Source organism: Bufo gargarizans, unplaced genomic scaffold (assembly GCF_014858855.1).
Source record: "Bufo gargarizans isolate SCDJY-AF-19 unplaced genomic scaffold, ASM1485885v1 fragScaff_scaffold_132_pilon, whole genome shotgun sequence".
NCBI lineage: Eukaryota > Metazoa > Chordata > Amphibia > Anura > Bufonidae > Bufo > Bufo gargarizans.
The window spans coordinates 128024-147389 of NW_025334058.1; the positions used below are offsets into that span (position 1 = coordinate 128024).

The 19366-nt window shown below is 54.8% G+C and overlaps 1 protein-coding gene across 2 annotated transcripts; it reads left to right on the top strand.

Annotated features, from left to right (window-relative positions):
• Positions 1-8350: 8350 nt before the first annotated feature.
• On the top strand, positions 8351-18272 carry ERCC2 (ERCC excision repair 2, TFIIH core complex helicase subunit). Of its 2 annotated transcripts, XM_044272844.1 has the most exons (9): positions 8361-8486; positions 11161-11260; positions 11408-11485; positions 13541-13603; positions 13676-13789; positions 17563-17679; positions 17749-17865; positions 17940-18063; positions 18131-18272. In XM_044272844.1, exons 1-9 carry the CDS (start codon positions 8482-8484, stop codon positions 18229-18231), a joined length of 819 nt encoding a protein of 272 aa, XP_044128779.1. In that variant the 5' UTR covers positions 8361-8481; the 3' UTR covers positions 18232-18272. The 2 variants fall into 2 exon arrangements, with proteins under 2 accessions (XP_044128780.1, XP_044128779.1); XM_044272845.1 differs by lacking the exon at positions 13676-13789 and having other exon boundaries at positions 8351-8486.
• Positions 18273-19366: the final 1094 nt, after the last annotated feature.

Sequence of the window (19366 nt, forward strand, 5' to 3'; positions counted from 1 at the left end):
CCGCTCTGAACGGATCCCATCGTCTGCATTATAGGAGCGGATCCGTCTGTGCAGACACCAGACGCATCCGCTCTGAACGGATCCCATCGTCTGCATTATAGGAGCGGATCCGTCTGTGCAGACCCCAGACGCATCCGCTCTGAACGGATCCCATCGTCTGCATTATAGGAGCGGATCCGTCTGTGCAGACCCCAGACGCATCCGCTCTGAACGGATCCCATCGTCTGCATTATAGGAGCGGATCCGTCTGTGCAGACCCCAGACGGCATCCGCTCTGAACGGATCCCATCGTCTGCATTATAGGAGCGGATCAGTCTGTGCAGACACCAGACGCATCCGCTCTGAACGGATCCCATCGTCTGCATTATAGGAGCGGATCCGTCTGTGCAGACACCAGACGCATCCGCTCTGAACGGATCCCATCGTCTGCATTATAGGAGCGGATCCGTCTGTGCAGACACCAGACGCATCCGCTCTGAACGGATCGCATCGTCTGCATTATAGGAGCGGATCCGTCTGTGCAGACACCAGACGCATCCGCTCTGAACGGATCCCATCGTCTGCATTATAGGAGCGGATCCGTCTGTGCAGACACCAGACGCATCCGCTCTGAACGGATCCCATCGTCTGCATTATAGGAGCGGATCCGTCTGTGCAGACACCAGACGCATCCGCTCTGAACGGATCCCATCGTCTGCATTATAGGAGCGGATCCGTCTGTGCAGACACCAGACGCATCCGCTCTGAACGGATCCCATCGTCTGCATTATAGGAGCGGATCCGTCTGTGCAGACACCAGACGCATCCGCTCTGAACGGATCCCATCGTCTGCATTATAGGAGCGGATCCGTCTGTGCAGACCCCAGACGGATCCGCTCTGAACGGATCCCATCGTCTGCATTATAGGAGCGGATCCGTCTGTGCAGACACCAGACGCATCCGCTCTGAACGGATCGCATCGTCTGCATTATAGGAGCGGATCCGTCTGTGCAGACACCAGACGCATCGGCTCTGAACGGATCCATCGTCTGCATTATAGGAGCGGATCCGTCTGTGCAGACACCAGACGCATCCGCTCTGAACGGATCCCATCGTCTGCATTATAGGAGCGGATCCGTCTGTGCAGACCCCAGACGCATCCGCTCTGAACGGATCCCATCGTCTGCATTATAGGAGCGGATCCGTCTGTGCAGACCCCAGACGCATCCGCTCTGAACGGATCGCATCGTCTGCATTATAGGAGCGGATCCGTCTGTGCAGACACCAGACGCATCCGCTCTGAACGGATCCCATCGTCTGCATTATAGGAGCGGATCCGTCTGTGCAGACCCCAGACGCATCCGCTCTGAACGGATCCCATCGTCTGCATTATAGGAGCGGATCCGTCTGTGCAGACCCCAGACGGATCCGCTCTGAACGGATCCCATCGTCTGCATTATAGGAGCGGATCCGTCTGTGCAGACCCCAGACGCATCCGCTCTGAACGGATCCCATCGTCTGCATTATAGGAGCGGATCCGTCTGTGCAGACACCAGACGCATCCGCTCTGAACGGATCCCGATCGTCTGCATTATAGGAGCGGATCCGTCTGTGCAGACCCCAGACGCATCCGCTCTGAACGGATCCCATCGTCTGCATTATAGGAGCGGATCCGTCTGTGCAGACACCAGACGCATCCGCTCTGAACGGATCCCGATCGTCTGCATTATAGGAGCGGATCCGTCTGTGCAGACCCCAGACGCATCCGCTCTGAACGGATCCCATCGTCTGCATTATAGGAGCGGATCCGTCTGTGCAGACCCCAGACGCATCCGCTCTGAACGCAGGGGTGAAAGAGGCCTGAGTCGCACTGGTCAGACAGGGGGGTTGGCGCCTCCGTGCGGTACATTTGGGGTGTTATTTTGTAGCTTCATCATCTGTTTTGCAGTTATATTGATTCTATATTCTTTGTTTGATACTTTGCACACACGACCGTCCCTTTGTTTCACTGCTTGTACAAATCAAATGAAGATACTCGATAAAAGTACTCAGAGGCGATTATGCCGCCTGAAGGATAATATACATTTTTTTTTATACATATTTTTTCTTGATCCCCTCTTTTATATAGAAGATCTGTGACATAAATGGAGGTCCCACCGAGATCGAGCATTTCGGATATAGTGCAAGGTCCCACATTTCTTCTTGGCTAGCCAGTGTGGCGTTACATCTGTGTATGGAGTATTGATGGGCGCTACAGGCAGCGACCCGGGCAGTGGCTATGCTACAGCAGGCCGTCCACCTCGCCCGATGCAGCTGACCCATAATGTTGTTGAGTATATACACTCACGGAATAAAGTTGATAAAGATATAAAGGAATGGATTAATGAGCTGCAGGAGAAAGCCCAGGAAGACCGCGGGCGATGCGGCAGGTAGGGGGCAGGGTTGGATGATACCCGACATATATTGATGTGTATGCATTACTGGCGGTCAGTGCAGGGAATGGAGCACTATAAGGCCCAGCTAGAAGCAGATCTCAGAGTCGCACAGGCCGAGATCGTGATCCCAGCCATGATGCAGATCAAAGGGCAAACAGTGACTTCGAGGAGTTACATCTCCATTCAGCAGACAAATCCAGCCAAACTATAATTAATATTGATCAAGAGCCGCCTGATACTGAGGGATTTCCAGACCCCCCAAATCTTACGCCCCAACATCTAGACATGTCCTCACAAAGCAGACTCAATTCCAGACCACAAGCCACCCAGAAGTGATGGCATGAAGACACAGGAGGCATTGACCCAAGTAAGTCGGGCATTCCAAACTGTAACCACCAGACTAGGTGCCAGCAACACAGAAGCCCCTAGAAGTGTCTCTGCACACATTCCCCTGGAGAGAGATGAAGGGTTAAATCCCCTGCGCCATATGTGTCTCATGGAAGTGATGAAAGTGCATGTGATACGGGAAAGCGCGCGTCTTATTCCCGACCACGCAGGCATGGGTTTGCCCATAAGAAAGATCAGGGTCCCAGGCGGTCATCATATGCTGAGGTGGCCTCTAGGAGGAAAACTCCTCAGTATTCAGAGACGATCAGAGCTCCTCCAGCTCTTTGAAGCTGTACTCCGATGCTGACGGGATCGGATTCCTTCCATGGGCTTTTGATGATCGGTATCGTCATTATTTTACTTCCTTTAGGGAGAGAGGAATTCAAGATGCCAAGATGTTTTGCATGACATTAATCTGGATTTCGGACCTTACCGAACCCTTACTGCTGCAAGCTCACATGTAGCCCCAATCAGAGCCCCCGGGAAGTCCTCTCTGTCCTTAAGAATGCCTATGGGTTGGCATATAGGTCCCCAAACTGGGAATCTGAAGAGTTTAAGCAGCTGTTCTATGACGCTATGCCAACCAGATCAAACTCAGCCTAGCCAGAGATCTGGAAGCTCCCCTGGATAGGTTGGTGACGGCTGCCACCACCCTGTATAATATCAGTGAGTGCCATGCTACAGGTGAGAGAAGATTTAAAAAGTCCCCAGAGCCCAATGTAGCTGAAGCTAATAAGGTAAACCCTAGCTTGGGATTTGAAACGCAGCCACGTAAATACCCTCAATCTGCAGGACCCGTCCAGCAAACCCAGCGACAACAGGTAGGACCCAAGCAGATAAAACCCCAAAACCTCAACAGGTCAGAGGGAGATAATTCTGGTGCTGGGAGGTCTGACTACCGTCCATATTACAATCCCCAGGGATATAGGCCCTGTCACAATAGGGATTCCCAGGGTTACAGGCGCTGGAATAACAGGCCCAGACAACAAAGGGAAGATGGTCAGGAACCCTCATATTCACCTAGGGGTAGGTCACCCACCAATAATCAGGGCACCCCATAAAACCAAACTATGCCCAAACCAAACAGGTTTGATCAGCTGGCAGATCAAGTGGCCCAGCACGACCGATAAATCCCAAACAGGAATAGGTCTGATTACTGTAGGCTTTAATCTTGAGGCTCCCTTCAGGACTCTCTTGATAAGGGGTCTTGAGAAACAGCTCTGTTGAGACAAGCAGATTGCTGAAATCTGCACTTTAAGGGCTGTTTCACACGAGCAGATGCCGTGCGTGGCATCCGCTCAGTGAAAGAGTGCCAAGACCCGATGCGGACTGCAGAGGCACGGAGCAGTAACATGACTGATAACGCTCCGCGCCTCTCTTTACTACGAAATCACAGCAAGATAAAGTTGTCACAGAGAGGCGCGGAGCGTTATCAGTCATGTTACTGCTCCATGCCTCTGCAGTCTGCATCGGGTCTTGGCACTCTTTCACGGAGTGGATGCCACGCACGGCATCCGCTCGTGTGAAACAGCCCTAAGGGTAGCGGGTGATAGCCCCTTGTCCAGACCGTCCTGTAGAAATTGGAGAATTATTGGGATGGAAGCTTCAGCGGATCTTTGCTGATGCCTAGTACACCAGGATGAAAAAATCTTCCAGATTCTGGAGTAGGCCTTGTTGGTAGCTTCTGATCTGGAGTGCTCTAAGGTTCTCAAGACAGACCCTGAAAGCCCTTCTATCCTTGGAAGGGACTGATCAACCTCCAGGCCGTCAGGTTGAACATTTGAAGATTTGAGGAGACCTGGGTGCCCCCCGACACCAGTACTCTCTCTGGGGAAGCCTCAGAAATTGACCCCGACTCATCTGTAAGAGTTGGGTAAACCAAGCTCTTTTCGGCCAGTATGGGATAATGGCGATAACTGACGCTTGGTCCTGCCTGATTTTCATCAAGACCCTTGGTATCAAAGAAATTGGAGGGAAGATGTAGGCCAGCCTAAACCTCCATGGGATTGACAGAGCATCTATAGCCACCGGGTTGTCCTCCCTATAAAGGGAGCAATACCTCTCCACCTTGGTGTTGAACCTCGTTGCCATGAGATCGATCTCTGGCATGCCCCACCTGAGCGTTATCTCCTTGAAGACCTCTGGATGAAGTGACCATTCTCCGGTTGGAAGACCTCGGCTCAGGCGATCCGCAATCACATTGTGAACTCCGCGAATGTGAACGGATGATAAGTGGGAGAGGTTCAGTTCTGCCCAATCCAATATCACCCCTATCTCTCTCAGGAGACTTTGTGACCTCGTGCCTCCCTGCTTGTTGATATACAGCACAGCGGTCATGCTGTCTGACTGTACCTTCACTGCCTTCCCTCGAATGATGGGAGCAAAATGAAGAAGAGCTAGTCTGATTGCTCTGATCTCCAGGAGATTCGATTACAATAACCTCTCCTAAGGTGTCCACGTTCCCTGGACTGTCTTGTCCTGAAGATGCGCACCCCAGCCTACTAGGGATGCGTCTGAAGTAAGTATGATCCAAGAGGGCTGGATCAGAGACTTGCCGTCCTCGAGGTGGGACCACCACCTTAGAGAGGACCGGACTTTGTAAGGCAGGGAGAGCACGGAATTGAGTCCCTGTGATTCCACAGGGACTGTGATTCCACTTGGCTAATACTTCCGACTGGAGCGGACGTAGATGCCATAATGCCCAAGGTACCGCCTCTGTGGTTGAAGACATTAGTCCCAACATCTTCATCCATGTTCGAATCGTTACCTGTTTTGGTACAGAGAGAGAACGGGCTGTCTGTTGAGATGAATCGTCATCCTGACCGAATCCCCCATGAACCCCACTGAGGTGGCTGGTTGAAGTTGGGATTTGTCCCAGTTGATTATCCATCCCAACTGATGCAGGAATGTAACAGCCTGTTGGATGTGTTGGGACAGGATCGCTTGGGAAGAAGCTCTGAGGAGCCAGTCGTCCAGGTATAGAACTATACTCAGGCCCTGAAGACTTAGCGCGGCCACCACAGAGACCACCACCTTGGTGAAAGTGTGTGGGGCTGAAGAAATCCCAAACGGGAGGGCCACAAACTGAAAATGTCTTAGGACCCCCCCGATGTTTACCGCGATCCTTAAGAATCTTCTGGACCCAGAATGGATGGGAATATGGAGATAAGCATCCTTGAGGTCTAAGGTTGCCAAGAAATCTCCCGGCAAAAGAAGATTGGTCACTTACTGGATAGTTTCCATACGGAACGTCTTTTGTTTTATGAAACGGTTGAAGAACCTCAAATCTATGATCATCCTCCAACCGCCGGTATTCTTGGGTACCAGGAAGACTGGGGAGTAGATACTGTACCTGTTCCCCTCTCTTGGAGAGGAACCTCTTCTAAGGCCCTCTTCTTAAAGTATTCTAGCACGTAGTTCTCTAGAATCTCCTGCTTGTTGCTGGGAAGCAGCCTTGTTTGGACGAACTTGTCCGGAGGCGGACTGCTCAGGTCCACAAGGTAGCCCTGAGAAATTATGCGCAGGACCCAACTGTCCTGCATATGGTCCTGCCAACAAGGCAGAAAATTCTGTAGGCGACCGCCTACGGGAATGTGGGGAGAAGGGAGCCTGGGATTTCCAGTCAGACCGGCTAAATACCAAGAGCCTCGAGGATTTCTTGGGGGGTATAGAACCCAGAGAGGATTTTCCTCCTCTACGGGAGCCCCAATCCCTCTGGGCTCTGGGTTAAGGTTCCGACCTGGAACCAAACCCTTTGCCCGACAGCGAAAGGACTGCTGGGGAAGGGACTTGCCCTTCTTGTCCGACAGTCCCTCCATTATTTGGTCAAGCTCTGCACCGAGTTTGCCGGGCTCATGTGCCATGGCACAAAGATTGTGCTTCGAGCGTATCGGCCTTCTAAGGCGTCAACCAAAGTGGACGCCTGCCCGCGGTTGAGAGTGCCATGGACTTAGATGCCAGCTTCAACTGTTGTGGAGCTGCGTCACACAGGAAGTCTATGGCAAGGCTGGCCGTTTTACATGAGGCCAGGATGTCGTCCCTAGAGACCCCCTGGTCTAGGTCAGACTGAATTTGGTTAAATCTTGTCCTCAGAAAATTCGCCACTTCAGACGAAGAAATTGTGACCGAGGCAGAGGCCGAGGCTGAGGAATAAGCGCAATCCGCCTTCCGATCCATTGGGTCTTGCAAACTTGACCCGTCGTCTGATGGGATTAGGGTCCTTCTCGAGCTTTGCAATCGCCATGTCCACTTTGGGGACAGGCCCCCAGGAAGATACTTGATCTTCTTTGACCGGAAATACTGCCTTGAATCTTTTGGTCAACACTGGACCCTTCTCCGGCTTTCTTCATCAGAGATAGGAGAGAGTTATCTGCTTTAAAGGCCCTAGGCCCCTTAGAGGCAGAAGATGAGGCTTCCCCCGGATCAACGTCCTGGTCCCCCGACTGGATGGATCTTAGTAGCCGCTGAGCCTTCTCCAGCGGAAAGAAATACGAAAACCCGTCCTCCTCCCCCTGTCCTCAGCCCCTCCCCCTCCTTCACTGAGACGCTCTCATTGCTGCAGTCCACACACGGCCCCTCCCCCTGTCCTCAGCCCCTCCCCCTCCTTCACTGAGACGCTCTCATTGCTGCAGTCCACACACGGCCCCTCCCCCTGTCCTCAGCCCCTCCCCCTCCTGCACTGACAGACGCTCTCATTGCTGCAGTCCACACACGGCCCCTCCCCCTGTCCTCAGCCCCTCCCCCTCCTGCACTGAGACGCTCTCATTGCTGCAGTCCACACAGCCCCTCCCCCTGTCCTCAGCCCCTCCCCCTCCTGCACTGAGACGCTCTCATTGCTGCAGTCCACACAGCCCCTCCCCCTGTCCTCAGCCCCTCCCCCTTCTGCACTGAGACGCTCTCATTGCTGCAGTCCACACAGCCCCTCCCCCTGTCCTCAGCCCCTCCCCTCCTTCACTGAGACGCTCTCATTGCTGCAGTCCACACACGGCCCCTCCCCCTGTCCTCAGCCCCTCCCCTCCTTCACTGAGACACTCTCATTGCTGCAGTCCACACACGGCCCCTCCCCCTGTCCTCAGCCCCTCCCCCTCCTTCACTGAGACACTCTCATTGCTGCAGTACACACACGGCCCCTCCCCCTGTCCTCAGCCCCTCCCCCTCCTGCACTGAGACGCTCTCATTGCTGCAGTCCACACAGCCCCTCCCCCTGTCCTCAGCCCCTCCCCTCCTTCACTGAGACGCTCTCATTGCTGCAGTCCACACACGGCCCCTCCCCCTGTCCTCAGCCCCTCCCCCTCCTCTCCTTCACTGAGACACTCTCATTGCTGCAGTCCACACACGGCCCCTCCCCCTGTCCTCAGCCCCTCCTTCACTGAGACGCTCTTATTGCTGCAGTACACACACGGCCTCTGGCAAATAATTACTGTTCTATAACAGCGCGCCAGCTTCCGAATCACGTGACCAGAGCATGTCACGTGGTATAGTGACCGCGCATGAAGTTCAAACACAAAACCTCAACTCCAATTACCTCCGGGTCATGGGTCGTCGCATCACGTGACCCCGCTCACTTTACGCGCTTCTTCTATTGGTTTGTTTGCATAAGAGCGTCCTGAGCCAAGAGCGTACCACGTGATTTCTACTAGTGGGCGTGGCCAGATTGGTGGAGGTGGAGTCACCGGCAGAAATGAAGTAAGTGATGTTGTTAACGGCTGTATATACCCCCGTGTATACCCTGTATACCCTGTATATACCCTGTATATACCCTCCCAGTATACCCTGTATATACCCCCCCAGTATACCCTGTATATACCCCCCCAGTATACCCTGTATATACCCCCCCAGTATACCCTGTATATACCCCCCCAGTATACCCTGTATATACCCCCCCAGTATACCCTGTATATACACCCCCAGTATACCCTGTATATACCCCCCCAGTATACCCTGTATATACCCCCCCAGTATACCCTGTATATAGTACCCCCCAGTATACCCTGTATATACCCCCCCCGTATACCCTGTATATACCCCCCCAGTATACCCTGTATATACCCCGTGTGTATATACCCAGTATATAGCCCCTCTGTATACCCTGTATATGCCTCCAGTATACCCTGTATATACCTCTTCTGTATACCCTGTATATACACCCCCAGTATACCCTGTATATACCCAGTGTGTATATATACCCAGTATACAGCCCCCAGTATACCCTGTGTATGCCCCCAGTATACCCTGTGTATGCCCCCAGTATACCCTGTGTATGCCCCCAGTATACCCTGTGTATGCCCCAGTATACCCTGTGTATGCCCCAGGATAAAATGCCCCCAGTATACCCTGTGTATGCCCCCAGTATACCCTGTGTATGCCCCCAGTATACCCTGTGTATGCCCCCAGTATACCCTGTGTATGCCCCCAGTATACCCTGTGTATGCCCCCAGTATACCCTGTGTATGCCCCCAGTATACCCTGTGTATGCCCCCAGTATACCCTGTGTATGCCCCCAGTATACCCTGTGTATGCCCCCAGTATACCCTGTGTATGCCCCCAGTATACCCTGTGTATGCCCCCAGTATACCCTGTGTATGCCCCCAGTATACCCTGTAGTAGTAGTATAATCTCTACCCCCTGGACACTGCTCTCCATATGCTGTAGTATAATCTCTACCCCCTGGACACTGCTCTCCATATGCTGTAGTATAATCTCTCCCCCCTGGATACTCTATATACTGTAGATACCCCCCTGGATACTGCTCTCTATATGCTGTAGTATAATCTCTACCCCCTGGACACTGCTCTCTATATGCTGTAGTATAATCTCTACCCCCTGGACACTGCTCTCTATATGCTGTAGTATAATCTCTACCCCCTGGACACTGCTCTCTATATGCTGTAGTATAATCTCTACCCCCTGGACACTGCTCTCTATATGCTGTAGTATAATCTCTACCCCCTGGACACTGCTCTCTATATGCTGTAGTATAATCTCTACCCCCTGGACACTGCTCTCTATATGCTGTAGTATAATCTCTACCCCCTGGACACTGCTCTCTATATGCTGTAGTATAATCTCTACCCCCTGGACACTGCTCTCTATATGCTGTAGTATAATCTCTACCCCCTGGACACTGCTCTCTATATGCTGTAGTATATCTCTACCCCCTGGACACTGCTCTCTATATGCTGTAGTATAATCTCTACCCCCTGGACACTGCTCTCTATATGCTGTAGTATAATCTCTACCCCCTGGACACTGCTCTCTATATGCTGTAGTATAATCTCTACCCCCTGGACACTGCTCTCTATATGCTGTAGTATAATCTCTACCCCCTGGACACTGCTCTCTATATGCTGTAGTATAATCTCTACCCCTGGACACTGCTCTCTATATGCTGTAGTATAATCTCTACCCCCTGGACACTGCTCTCTATATGCTGTAGTATAATCTCTACCCCCTGGACACTGCTCTCTATATGCTGTAGTATAATCTCTACCCCCTGGACACTGCTCTCCATATGCTGTAGTATAATCTCTCCCCCCTGGATACTCTATATACTGTAGATACCCCCCTGGATACTGCTCTCTATATGCTGTAGTATAATCTCTACCCCCTGGATACTGCTCTCTGTATGCTGTAGCTACCCCCTGGACACTGCTCTCTATATGCTGTAGTATAATCTCTACCCCCTGGACACTGCTCTCCATATGCTGTAGTATAATCTCTCCCCCCTGGATACTCTATATACTGTAGATACCCCCCTGGATACTGCTCTCTATATGCTGTAGTATAATCTCTCCCCCCTGGACACTGCTCTCCATATGCTGTAGTATAATCTCTCCCCCCTGGATACTCTATATACTGTAGATACCCCCCTGGATACTGCTCTCCATATGCTGTAGTATAATCTCTCCCCCCTGGATACTGCTCTCTGTATGCTGTAGATACCCCCTGGATACTGCTCTCTGTATGCTGTAGTATAATCTCTCCCCCCTGGATACTCTATATACTGTAGATACCCCCCTGGATACTGCTCTCTATATGCTGTAGTATAATCTCTCCCCCCTGGATACTCTATATACTGTAGATACCCCCCTGGATACTGCTCTCTATATGCTGTAGTATAATCTCTACCCCCTGGATACTCTATATACTGTAGATACCCCCCTGGATACTGCTCTCTATATGCTGTAGTATAATCTCTACCCCCTGGATACTCTATATACTGTAGATACCCCCCTGGATACTGCTCTCTATATGCTGTAGTATAATCTCTCCCCCCTGGACACTGCTCTCCATATGCTGTAGTATAATCTCTCCCCCCTGGATACTCTATATACTGTAAGTTCTATGCTCTCTTCTCCAGGCTGAACATTGACGGGTTGCTCGTCTACTTCCCCTATGAATACATCTATCCGGAGCAGTTCTCCTATATGCTGGAGCTGAAGAGGACGCTGGATGCCAAGGTGAGGGCGGGTGGCATGGAGGAGGACGATTGGCGGCGTGGAGGATGATGGGATTCCTTCATGCACATTGATCTTCTCTCTATCATTGGCTGACCGGTTGGTCATGTGACGGGCGCAGTCCTTACTTGTCCTGCGTTTTGCTTTCAGGGTCACGGAGTCTTGGAGATGCCATCGGGGACGGGGAAAACGGTGTCGCTGCTGTCCCTGATTGTGGCCTATCAGAGGGTGAGCTTATACTCCTTCACTGTGTGTGATGGGCCCCGGGCCCCTCTTCACCTTACACTGTGTATGATGGGCCCTTCAGCCTTGTCTGTGTGAGTGCAGCATCGATTGAGTGACGGGTAAGTACACATGCGGGCAGAGCAGCCTGAGTGCGTGCAGTGGAGACAGGTAAGTACACATGCGGGCAGAGCAGCCTGAGTGCGTGCAGCGGAGACAGGTAAGTACACATCCGGGCAGAGCAGCCTGAGTGCGTGCAGCGGAGACAGGTAAGTACACATCCGGGCAGAGCAGCCTGAGTGCGTGCAGCGGAGACAGGTAAGTACACATGCGGGCAGAGCAGCCTGAGTGCGTGCAGCGGAGACAGGTAAGTACACATGCGGGCAGAGCAGCCTGAGTGCGTGCAGCGGAGACAGGTAAGTACACATCCGGGCAGAGCAGCCTGAGTGCGTGCAGCGGAGACAGGTAAGTACACATGCGGGCAGAGCAGCCTGAGTGCGTGCAGCGGAGACAGGTAAGTACACATGCGGGCAGAGCAGCCTGAGTGCGTGCAGTGGAGACAGGTAAGTACACATCCGGGCAGAGCAGCCTGAGTGCGTGCAGTGGAGACAGGTAAGTACACATCCGGGCAGAGCAGCCTGAGTGCGTGCAGCGGAGACAGGTAAGTACACATCTGGGCAGAGCAGCCTGAGTGCGTGCAGCGGAGACGGGTAAGTACACATCCGGGCAGAGCAGCCTGAGTGCGTGCAGTGGAGACAGGTAAGTACACATGCGGGCAGAGCAGCCTGAGTGCGTGCAGCGGAGACAGGTAAGTACACATGCGGGCAGAGCAGCCTGAGTGCGTGCAGTGGAGACAGGTAAGTACACATCTGGGCAGAGCAGCCTGAGTGCGTGCAGCGGAGACGGGTAAGTACACATCCGGGCAGAGCAGCCTGAGTGCGTGCAGCGGAGACGGGTAAGTACACATCCGGGCAGAGCAGCCTGAGTGCGTGCAGCGGAGACGGGTAAGTACACATCCGGGCAGGGCAGCCTGAGTGCGTGCAGCGGAGACGGGTAAGTACACATCCGGGCAGGGCAGCCTGAGTGCGTGCAGCGGAGACGGGTAAGTACACATCCGGGCAGAGCAGCCTGAGTGCGTGCAGCGGAGACGGGTAAGTACACATCCGGGCAGAGCAGCCTGAGTGCGTGCAGCGGAGACAGGTAAGTACACATCCGGGCAGAGCAGCCTGAGTGCGTGCAGCGGAGACCGGTAAGTACACATCCGGGCAGAGCAGCCTGAGTGCGTGCAGCGGAGACAGGTAAGTACACATCCGGACAGAGCAGCCTGAGTGCGTGCAGCGGAGACAGGTAAGTACATATCCGGGCAGAGCAGCCTGAGTGCGTGCAGCGGAGACGGGTAAGTACACATCCGGGCAGAGCAGCCTGAGTGCGTGCAGCGGAGACGGGTAAGTACACATCCGGGCAGAGCAGCCTGAGTGCGTGCAGCGGAGACGGGTAAGTACACATCCGGCAGAGCAGCCTGAGTGCGTGCAGCGGAGACAGGTAAGTACATATCCGGGCAGAGCAGCCTGAGTGCGTGCAGCGGAGACCGGTAAGTACACATCCGGGCAGAGCAGCCTGAGTGCGTGCAGCGGAGACCGGTAAGTACACATCCGGGCAGAGCAGCCTGAGTGCGTGCAGCGGAGACAGGTAAGTACATATCCGGGCAGAGCAGCCTGAGTGCGTGCAGCGGAGACGGGTAAGTACACATCCGGGCAGAGCAGCCTGAGTGCGTGCAGCGGAGACGGGTAAGTACACATCCGGGCAGAGCAGCCTGAGTGCGTGCAGCGGAGACGGGTAAGTACACATCCGGGCAGAGCAGCCTGAGTGCGTGCAGCGGAGACAGGTAAGTACATATCCGGGCAGAGCAGCCTGAGTGCGTGCAGCGGAGACCGGTAAGTACACATCCGGGCAGAGCAGCCTGAGTGCGTGCAGCGGAGACCGGTAAGTACACATCCGGGCAGGGCATTAGACAGAGTAGTCCTGTTGAGAGCCCCTTTAACGACTGATGTTGTTCTGCAGACTTACCCTCTGGAAGTGACGAAGCTGATCTACTGCTCGCGGACCGTCCCGGAGATAGAGAAGGTGAGACTCCGCAGCGAGCGCTGGGCTGGGGAGGTGTAAGCGCCGCACTCACCGCATGCTCGCTGTTTGCAGGTGGTGGAGGAGCTCCGCAAGCTGATAGACTACATACAGGCCCAGACTGGGGACAAGATCAACTTCCTGGCTTTGGCCCTGAGCTCCAGACGTAACTTGTGTGTGAACCCAGAGGTAGGTGCTTGCTCCTGGAGCCTCCATGCTCTGTGCCTCACCTCATTAGGGTGCACGCTCCTGGAGCCTCCATGCTCTGTACCTCACCTCATTAGGGTGCACGCTCCTGGAGCCTCCATGCTCTGTACCTCACCTCATTAGGGTGCACGCTCCTGGAGCCTCCATGCTCTGTACCTCACCTCATTAGGGTGCACGCTCCTGGAGCCTCCATGCTCTGTGCCTCACCTCATGAGATTGCTCGCTCCTCCAGCCTCTGCCTCACCTTATGAGGGTGCTCGCTCCTGGAGCCTCTGTCTTACCTCATGAGGTTGCTCGCTCCCGGAGCCTCCATGCTTTGTGCCTCACCTCATGAGGGTGCATGCTCCTGGAGCCTCCATGCTCTGTGCCTCACCTCATGAGGGTGCACGCTCCTGGAGCCTCCATGCTCTGTGCCTCACCTCATGAGGTTGCTCGCTCCTGGAGCCTCTGTCTTACCTCATGAGGTTGCTCGCTCCTGGAGCCTCTGTCTTACCTCATGAGGGCGCACGCTCCTGTAGCCTCCATGCTCTGTGCCTCACCTCATGAGGGCGCACGCTCCTGTAGCCTCCATGCTCTGTGCCTCATTTCATTAGGGTGCACGCTCCTGTAGCCTCCATGCTCTGTGCCTCACCTCATGAGGGCGCACGCTCCTGTAGCCTCCATGCTTTGTGCCTCACCTCATTAGGGTACACGCTCCTGGAGCGTCCGTCCTTTCTGCCTCACCTCATGTGGTTGCTCGCTCCTCCAGCCTCTGCCTCACCTTATGAGGGTGCTCGCTCCTGGAGCCTCTGTCTTACCTCATGAGGGTGCTCGCTCCTGGAGCCTCCATGCTCTGTGCCTCACCTCATGAGGGTGCTCGCTCCTGGAGCCTCCGTCCTCTGTGCCTCACCTCATGAGGTTGCTCGCTCCTGGAGCCTCCATGCTCTGTGCCTCACCTCATGAGGGTGCACGCTCCTGGAGCCTCCATACTCTGTGCCTCACCTCATGAGGGTGCACGCTCCTGGAGCCTCCATGCTCTGTGCCTCACCTCATGAGGGTGCACGCTCCTGGAGCCTCCATGCTCTGTGCCTCACCTCATGAGGGTGCTCGCTCCTGCAGCCTCCATGCTCTGTGCCTCACCTCATGAGGGCGCACGCTCCTGTAGCCTCCATGCTCTGTGCCTCACCTCATGAGGGTGCTCGCTCCTGCAGCCTCCATGCTCTGTGCCTCACCTCATGAGGGCACACGCTCCTGGAGCCTCCATGCTCTGTGCCTCACCTCATGAGGGCGCACACTCCTGGAGCCTCCATGCTCTGTGCCTCACCTCATGAGGGCACACGCTCCTGGAGCCTCCATGCTCTGTTCCTCACCTCATGAGGTTGCTCGCTCCTGGAGCCTCCGTCCTCTCTGCCTCACCTCATGAGGTTGCTTGCTCCAGTAGCCTCCATCCTCTGTGCCTCACCTCATGAGGGTGCACGCTCCTACAGCCTCCGGCCTCTGCCTTACCTCATGAGGTTGCTCGCTCCTGGAGCCTCCGTCCTCTGTGCCTCACCTCATGAGGTTGCTCGCTCCTGGAGCCTTCGTCTTCTGTGCCTCACCTCATGAGGGTGCTTGCTCCAGTAGCCTCCATCCTCTGTGCCTCACCTCATTAGGGTGCACGCTCCTGGAGCCTCCATGCTCTGTGCCTCACCTCATGAGATTGCTCGCTCCTCCAGCCTCTGCCTCACCTTATGAGGGTGCTCGCTCCTGGAGCCTCTGTCTTACCTCATGAGGTTGCTCGCTCCCGGAGCCTCCATGCTTTGTGCCTCACCTCATGAGGGTGCATGCTCCTGGAGCCTCCATGCTCTGTGCCTTACCTCATCAGGGTGCACGCTCCTGGAGCCTCCATGCTCTGTGCCTCACCTCATGAGGTTGCTCGCTCCTGGAGCCTCTGTCTTACCTCATGAGGTTGCTCGCTCCTGGAGCCTCTGTCTTACCTCATGAGGTTGCTCGCTCCTGGAGCCTCTGTCTTACCTCATGAGGGTGCACGCTCCTGGAGCCTCCATGCTCTGTGCCTCACCTCATGAGGGTGCACGCTCCTGGAGCCTCCATGCTCTGTGCCTTACCTCATCAGGGTGCACGCTCCTGGAGCCTCCATGCTCTGTGCCTCACCTCATGAGGTTGCTCGCTCCTGGAGCCTCTGTCTTACCTCATGAGGTTGCTCGCTCCTGGAGCCTCTGTCTTACCTCATGAGGTTGCTCGCTCCTGGAGCCTCTGTCTTACCTCATGAGGGCGCACGCTCCTGGAGCCTCCATGCTCTGTGCCTCACCTCATGAGGGCGCACGCTCCTGGAGCCTCCATGCTCTGTGCCTCACCTCATGAGGGCGCACGCTCCTGGAGCCTCCATGCTTTGTGCCTCACCTCATGAGGGCGCACGCTCCTGTAGCCTCCATGCTTTGTGCCTCACCTCATGAGGGCGCACGCTCCTGGAGCCTCCATGCTCTGTGCCTCACCTCATTAGGGTGCACGCTCCTGTAGCCTCCATGCTCTGTGCCTCACCTCATGAGGGCGCACGCTCCTGTAGCCTCCATGCTTTGTGCCTCACCTCATTAGGGTACACGCTCCTGGAGCGTCCGTCCTTTCTGCCTCACCTCATGTGGTTGCTCGCTCCTCCAGCCTCTGCCTCACCTTTATGAGGGTGCTCGCTCCTGGAGCCTCTGTCTTACCTCATGAGGTTGCTCGCTCCTGGAGCCTCCGTCCTCTCTGCCTCACCTCATGAGGTTGCTTGCTCCATCCTCTGTGCCTCACCTCATGAGGGTGCACGCTCCTGCAGCCTCCGGCCTCTGCCTTACCTCATGAGGTTGCTCGCTCCTGGAGCCTCCGTCCTCTGTGCCTCACCTCATGAGGTTGCTCGCTCCTGGAGCCTTCGTCCTCTGTGTCTCACCTCATGAGGGTGCACGCTCCTGGAGCCTTCGTCCTCTGTGCCTCACCTCATGAGGGTGCTTGCTCTAGTAGCCTCCATCCTCTGTGCCTCACCTCATGAGGGTGCTTGCTCCAGTAGCCTCCATCCTCTGTGCCTCACCTCTTGAGGGTGCACGCTCCTGCAGCCTCCATCCTCTGTGCCTCACCTCTTGAGGGTGCACGCTCCTGCAGCCTCCATCCTCTGTGCCTCACCTCATGAGGGTGCACGCTCCTGCAGCCTCCATCCTCTGTGCCTCACCTCATGAGGGTGCACGCTCCTGGAGCCTCTGTCCTCGCTGCCTCACCTCATGAGGGTGCTCGCTCCTGGAGCCTCTGTCCTCGCTGCTTCACCTCATGAGGGTGCTCGCTCCTGGAGCCTCCGTCCTCGCTGCCTCACCTCAGGAGGGTGCTCGCTCCTGGAGCCTCCGTCCTCGCTGCCTCACCTCAGGAGGGCGCTCGCTCCTGGAGCCTCCGTCCTCGCTGCCTCACCTCAGGAGGGTGCTCGCTCCTGGAGCCTCCGTCCTCGCTGCCTCACCTCAGGAGGGTGCTCGCTCATGGAGCCTCTGTCCTCGCTGCCTCACCTCAGGAGGGCGCTCGCTCCTGGAGCCTCCGTCCTCGCTGCCTCACCTCAGGAGGGTGCTCGCTCCTGGAGCCTCCGTCCTCGCTGCCTCACCTCAGGAGTGTGCTCGCTCATGGAGCCTCTGTCCTCGCTGCCTCACCTCATGAGGGTGCACGCTCCTGGAGCCTCTGTCCTCGCTGCCTCACCTCAGGAGGGTGCACGCTCCCGGAGCCTCCGTCCTCGCTGCCTCTTTTTACCCCATGTCTTGTCGTCTTAGGTCAGCGCTCTCCGCTTTGGGAAGGAGATTGATGGGCGATGCCACAGCCTGACGGCTTCCTTTGTGAGGGCGCAGAGACAGCGGGACCCCAGCCTCCCCTCCTGCCGCTTCTACGAGGTGAGGTGAAGGAGCGATGTGGGTGACGGACCTCCTTCCTGCCGCACATTTACTGACCTTTCTCTCCAGGAGTTTGATGCCATCGGCAGGGAGTCTCCTCTTCCCCCTGGGGTTTACAATCTTGATGATCTGCGGACCCTGGGGAGGCAGCGCGGCTGGTGTCCATACTTCCTGGCCCGCCATGCTGTGAGTATCTGAGGGTTAGGATGGCTCGTGCAGCCGCCTCCTGACCCCGTCTTACCCGGTCTGTGTCCCCTCAGTTGTCTCAGTGTAACGTCATCGTGTACAGTTATCATTACCTCCTGGACCCCAAGATCGCCGACCAGGTGTCCCGCGAGCTCGCCAAGAAGTCCGTCGTCGTCTTTGATGAGGCACATAACATTGGTGAGTGGATCCCCCCGGCTTGTCTGCCGCCTCCTGACCCTCAGTAAACCTTCTGTCTCCTCTTCAGACAACGTCTGCATCGACTCCATGAGCGTCACCATCACTCGCCGAAGCCTGGAGCGCTGCCAGAGCAACATCGACACCCTCAACTCCGCCATCCAGAAGTGAGGAGGCGGGGCAAGGAGAGGGAGGCGGAGTGATGATGGAGGGGAGGCGGGGCAAGGAGGGGGAGGTGGGGTGATGATGGAGGGGGATATTAAAGGAGACCACGGCACTCGTTTTTTCGTATGTAAGAAAATTATTTTTATATTTTCCATTTCATTTCATGATATTATTTCAAAATTTCATTGTTTTAAAGCATCCAGGAATGCAAAAGACTTGGCCAACGTTTAACGTTTCGGTCCTTGTATGGGACCTTGATCACGGCCTGGAGTAAAATACAATGTAATATGTCAGGAGACATTATATATAATAAGATAGGATATATTACATCATTGTTCATGGTATATAATACAAGTATGTCAAAAATAGTTAGCTCTCGTATTGCTTAGGAGCACAGAGGATGACAGGTAAGTATAACGTCATATTATATAGGTGTCATCTATAGTAGAGTTACATGCAATAGTATGATAATAGAGCTACACGTAGTTGAGTACAGTTTAAGTACAACATTGGGCGGCAAAATAGGAGAACGGAAGAGAAAACAAGACAAGATAAAGTATAAGACAAAACTACATGAATGAGCTGGAGTCCACAAGCAATAAGGCAATAGTATATCATGCGAAATTCATGGTTGGCAATGGCAAAGTTGAGCCGACAATATGGCAGTATGGCATAGCTTCTCTGGGGTGACAAGACCTGTAGGGTATTGCAAAGGTTAAGTAATGGTATACAGACATGTAGATATATATAAATAGATAAGTAGAGCCTCTAATAAGGTGCTAGGTAAGGGTCAGGGTCACATCCCATAGGGACATATGGTCGGAGTTTGCCACAGGGGAGTAGAATAGATGGAGCGTCCATTACCTTTGTCCGTGTTGCATGTTGCCTGATGTGGGATGCGCTGGTGTAGGCAGCGCTAGTGCCGTATTTAAGCGTGCCGCCGGTGTGGGCTGGCGTCCTGCGCACGCCTCCGGCTCCGTCGCACACATGACGCAGCCGCACGCGGGCGGATGACGTCACTGTAGCGGCCGCGCCGGCGCGCATGCGCAGTAGGCCCGCCGAGACCTGTGCTGGCAAAATAGTACTGGCATAAGGTGTATGGGAGTTAGTACAATAGTGAAGGCATCAGTGGCTTGCCGCA

Excerpts from the sequence above, each read along its gene's own strand:
- ERCC2 (XM_044272844.1), top strand. Across the intron at positions 11,261-11,407 it reads AGAGGACGCTGGATGCCAAG|GGTCACGGAGTCTTGGAGAT; the intron begins GTGAGGGCGGGT and ends TTTTGCTTTCAG. Across the intron at positions 17,680-17,748 it reads CCTCCTGCCGCTTCTACGAG|GAGTTTGATGCCATCGGCAG; the intron begins GTGAGGTGAAGG and ends CTTTCTCTCCAG.